This window comes from Sesamum indicum, linkage group LG5 (assembly GCF_026168435.1).
Source record: "Sesamum indicum cultivar Baizhima isolate 11 linkage group LG5, ASM2616843v1, whole genome shotgun sequence".
NCBI classification, from domain to species: domain Eukaryota; kingdom Viridiplantae; phylum Streptophyta; class Magnoliopsida; order Lamiales; family Pedaliaceae; genus Sesamum; species Sesamum indicum.
The window spans coordinates 12,840,336-12,844,583 of record NC_142661.1 but is presented as its reverse complement, the minus strand read 5'-3'; the positions used below and the strand labels follow the sequence as shown (position 1 = coordinate 12,844,583).

Here is a 4,248-nt window from a genome sequence, read left to right as displayed (position 1 = left end):
TTTATTCAGATCTGTGAAATCGACACACATGCGCCATTTCCCGGAGGATTTGGGGACAAGCACCACATTAGAAAGCCAATTAGTGTATTGGATCTCAGATTCGTACCCGGCTTTAAGCAGTTTGTCGATCTCCTGTCTGATGACTTCATTTTATTCACTGCCAAACGATCTCTTCCTATGTTGTACTGGTCGAGCCATCGGGTCGACATCCAACCGGTGCACAATGACCTCAGGATCGATCCCTGTGAAATCCGATGGGCTCCATGCGAACATGTCAGCATTTCACCTCCGAAATTCAATCATGGCCATCTCCCCATCTTTCATGTTTGCTTCTATCCGGGTTGTCTTGTCTGGCTCATCCGGTACGAGCTGCACCATCTTGTACTCATCGCTGGGTTTTAAATGTTCTGCTTCATAAGGACGAGGCTCAACGTCTTCTTTGACTTTTCTTTTCTTCCGGCTGGGTTCCCCCTTCAGCGATAGGTTGTAACATTTGCGAGCCTCTCTTAGGTCACTGGCTAGTTCCCGGGTCCCGTTCTCTGTTGGGAATTTCATTTTCATGTGGTAGGTAGAGATAACGGCCCTGAACAGATTTAAGCCTGGTTTGCCTAGAATTACATTGTACGCGAACGGGGTATTGACCACTAAAGACTTCATCATCAACGTCTTTCGCTTAGGTGCTTCACCCATTGATACTGGCAAGTCGACCGTGCCTAGCGATGCTACTTCGCTACCTCCAAATCCCACCAAGGGGGTCCTTACTGGTTCGAGGCGGGCATTCTCTAACCCCATTTTATCAATCACATTCTTAAATATGATGTCAGCTGAGCTCCCACTGTCGATCAGTACTTTATGAATGGTAAAATTCGCGATGTCCAGTTTGACGACTATCGGGTCGTTCATGTCTCTACTCTCTTTCGGCCTGTCCGAACTATCAAAGGAGATAGCTTCTTCCTCCTCAACTTTAAGGACGAACTCTCTTTCTTTGCCCGAGCTCATGGTTCTAGCGCATCTCTTTCTGGTCCTGCTCGAATCACCCGAGCTCGAGCCCCCTACAATTGTGTAGATTACTCCTTTAGTTGGAGCATCGTTTCCGCTAGGGGGGGCTTTTTCCATTCTCGATGCGCCAGGATTCCGATCCCGACTTCTCGACCTACTTCTCCTTGTTTCCTTACTGATCTTGCAATTTAGGGGAACTCGATCTCGAAAGTACCCCTGCCTAACCAACCTCTCAATCTCGTCCTTAAGCTGGAAGCACTCCTCCGTGTTGTGCCCCCTCTCACGATGAAATCTGCAATATTTGTTAGAAAACTTTTTAGAGGGGGTGTACCTGGTGTGCCTTGGCCATTTCAGAACATCTGCATTTTCAACCATCATCAGCGCCTTCTCACGAGACATGGCCAACGGAGTGTAGTTGTGGTACTCGGGTTGGTACTTAGGCTCTCTGGGCTTATCTGGTTTTTGTTTACTCCCTCCTCCTCTACTCTCGTACGGTCGCACGGTCACCTGTTCGTGCTCACTCCGCTCAAAATCTTTCATGGCGTTCATCTCCTCCTCATCTATGTATTTTTGAGCCAGCGCCATTAACTGCTCGACATCACTCGGTGGGTCGCGTGCGAGAGCAGATGTAAAAGGACCTTTCCTCAACCCATGAATAAGGATGCCCACTATCATATCAATCCTCAATTCTTGCACCTCCAATGTCTCGTTGTTAAACCTTCCCATGAAGTTTTTCAAGGTTTCATCTTCCCTCTGACGGATATTGAACAGATGAGTCGCCGACCTCTTTTGTTTCTTCTTACTCGCGAAATGAAAATTGAACTTTTGTACTAGTTGTTTGTAAGATTCAATGCTCCCTTGGGGCAAATTTGTGAACCATTCTTGGGCCTTTCCCGTGAGCGTAGTTGCAAACAGTTTTGCCATGATGGGAGCCAGTTGTCCATATAAATTCAACACCATTTCAAATGCGGCCACATGTTCTTGCGGATCCTTCATTCCGTCATATCTCCGCAAATCAGGTACTCTGAAACCCGGTTCGACTGTTTAAATCAGAATATCATTACAGAAAGGAGAATTCTTGTTGTGCAAGACTATCTCCCCTCGTTTCTTCAACTCATCGATTTGTTTATTCAAGCTGTCTATCTGTCTCCCTACGCTCTCGACCTCAGCCCGCGATATTATAGGCTCTCTTCTCTTTGCGCGAACATGGCTGCTGGACCCAGCATCCGATGAGGCCGGTCTCTTACTGCAACGTTCCTGTTCGCCCTGTACTCGTGACTCTCTCTAGGGCTCGGTGTTTTCGAATAGTTGTCTCCTTGCGGTTTCTTTGACCATCGGGGTCGCAGTTCTTCTCTCATATTCTACAATGGCATTCCGACTCGCTTCTTCTATCATTCTCTGCAGTTCTTCTTTTGTTATCTGGATTGTAGTTCCTCCTTTTCTCGATGTCTCTTCTTCCCCGGCGTTCCTTCTCGATGAACCTTCCATGACGATAATTCTCAGACGTTCCCACAGACGGCGCCAACTGATCCGGCTCGAATTCAGCGATCCCGGGACACGAACTCGTCACAGATTGCTAACTCCTCCAAGATCAGATTTTGGGTTCCTTGAGAATAAGACAAGAACTGTGAGCTCATCGGGCACGTCTCCGACAATGACCCTCCGACGCTCAAGTTAGGTTGATCGAGAGAAAAATGTGCAATCTCAAGGTTCGATTACAATAGATGCTGAACAGTTACCTTAATTACGGCGTTTTGGGTCTATTTATAGAGCGCAGCTGGATACTGTTGACTGGGCCACGTGGCCTTATCCTGCTAGCTCGCGTCCTGATCGAACGACTGTGATTGTCCGGGTCTTCAAAGCTGTTGTTCGAACCGGGTCGGGTCCTCTACGACCCGCCCGCTACCAGAGGCACGGATCCTATGGCGAAAATACCTTAATACCCTTAATGAAGGGTATTTTTGCTATTTCATAGTAAATTGTAGTAGATACCTATCATATATATATGTATATTGACAACGATTATATACGATTCCGGAATTTCGACCTTAGGATTGAATCCTGTATGTCCCTGTTTGGATTAGATTGACAGAATTTCTGGTTCACCTCTTCCATAGGAAGGCCCTCTACGGCATTGCAAGTTTGGTGGTTTTCTTCTAAAACTGGATGAGCTGACAACGCAAGGTCACCGACCAGGTGTTGCTCGAGTTTGCATAGAATTGGACTTCATGAAGCAGTGTCTAGACTCAATTTGGATTGGCTATAAAGGGAACTTCCTACAGAAGTCTGGATTTACGAATTGTGCCCTAAATAGTGTACAATACTGATGGAACAGAAGCAATTGAAAGTAAAGAATAATGAGAACACGTCTTGGATATTCTAGAAAACTCGCATTAGAAAGTAAAAATAGTTTATTGCTGAATGAATCTCTTAAAAGAGTTATCAACTATTTAAAGGAAAAGAAAAAAAAACTATTTAAAGGGAAAGAGTTCAATCCTAGTCATGTCTAACCTCAAAAGCATCCAGGACTCGGCCTCACCTAGATAGCAACACTCTAGTAAAATACTAGACCAAAAAGATAACTATAAAAAATAATAAAAAAAATACACAAAGTCTACTAAAAAAATCAAGAGATATAAAAAATTATGGAACGGTGGTCAAAATAATAAAATTTCGCAATGATTGACGACCCCACAAGAAAAAGCGTTGGATTCTCCTTTTGAAGATGATCGAAACGGTAGGTGGCACGTCTCGTAACTCCAATCCGATCAAAAGTTATGGTTGAATTGTTTGAAATTCTACTATCAAACTATGCAACCCAAGCACTAATCCTTCGACTTATGTCCATCCAAACGCTCCAAAAATTCATCCTCCTCGCATTCTATATTAGAGATGCAAGCATTTGGCCAATGGGATGGAGGATTGTTGGGAAGGAAACGAAAATGAGCAACTTGTAAAAGTGGCTCAACCTGAGGATTTGTGGATCCTCATCAATAAGAAGAGGGAAAGGAATGCTCAATGTGAAAGTATGCAAGGGACAAAGGAGGGTCTGAATTTGGTGGCAAAGGGAGGTGTTGAGAACCAATCTCAACCAGAAGTAACTTTAGTTGAGCAACAATCTATTTCGGGATCAGTCAATAAAGCAGCTGACTGGGTGAACTACAGGTTCTTGCTAATAAGGTTGATCTCGAGGGGGAATTTTAGTAGGTTAAAAATGTGCATAGAGATAATGTTGATTCAGACAACTCT

At 44.6% G+C, this 4,248-nt stretch overlaps 1 protein-coding gene across 1 annotated transcript; it reads right to left on the bottom strand.

Moving 5' to 3' along the window:
* Positions 1-282: 282 nt before the first annotated feature.
* Positions 283-1,995, bottom strand: LOC105162327 (uncharacterized). Its single transcript, XM_011080334.1, has one exon. It carries the CDS (start codon positions 1,993-1,995, stop codon positions 283-285), a length of 1,713 nt encoding a protein of 570 aa, XP_011078636.1.
* Positions 1,996-4,248: the final 2,253 nt, after the last annotated feature.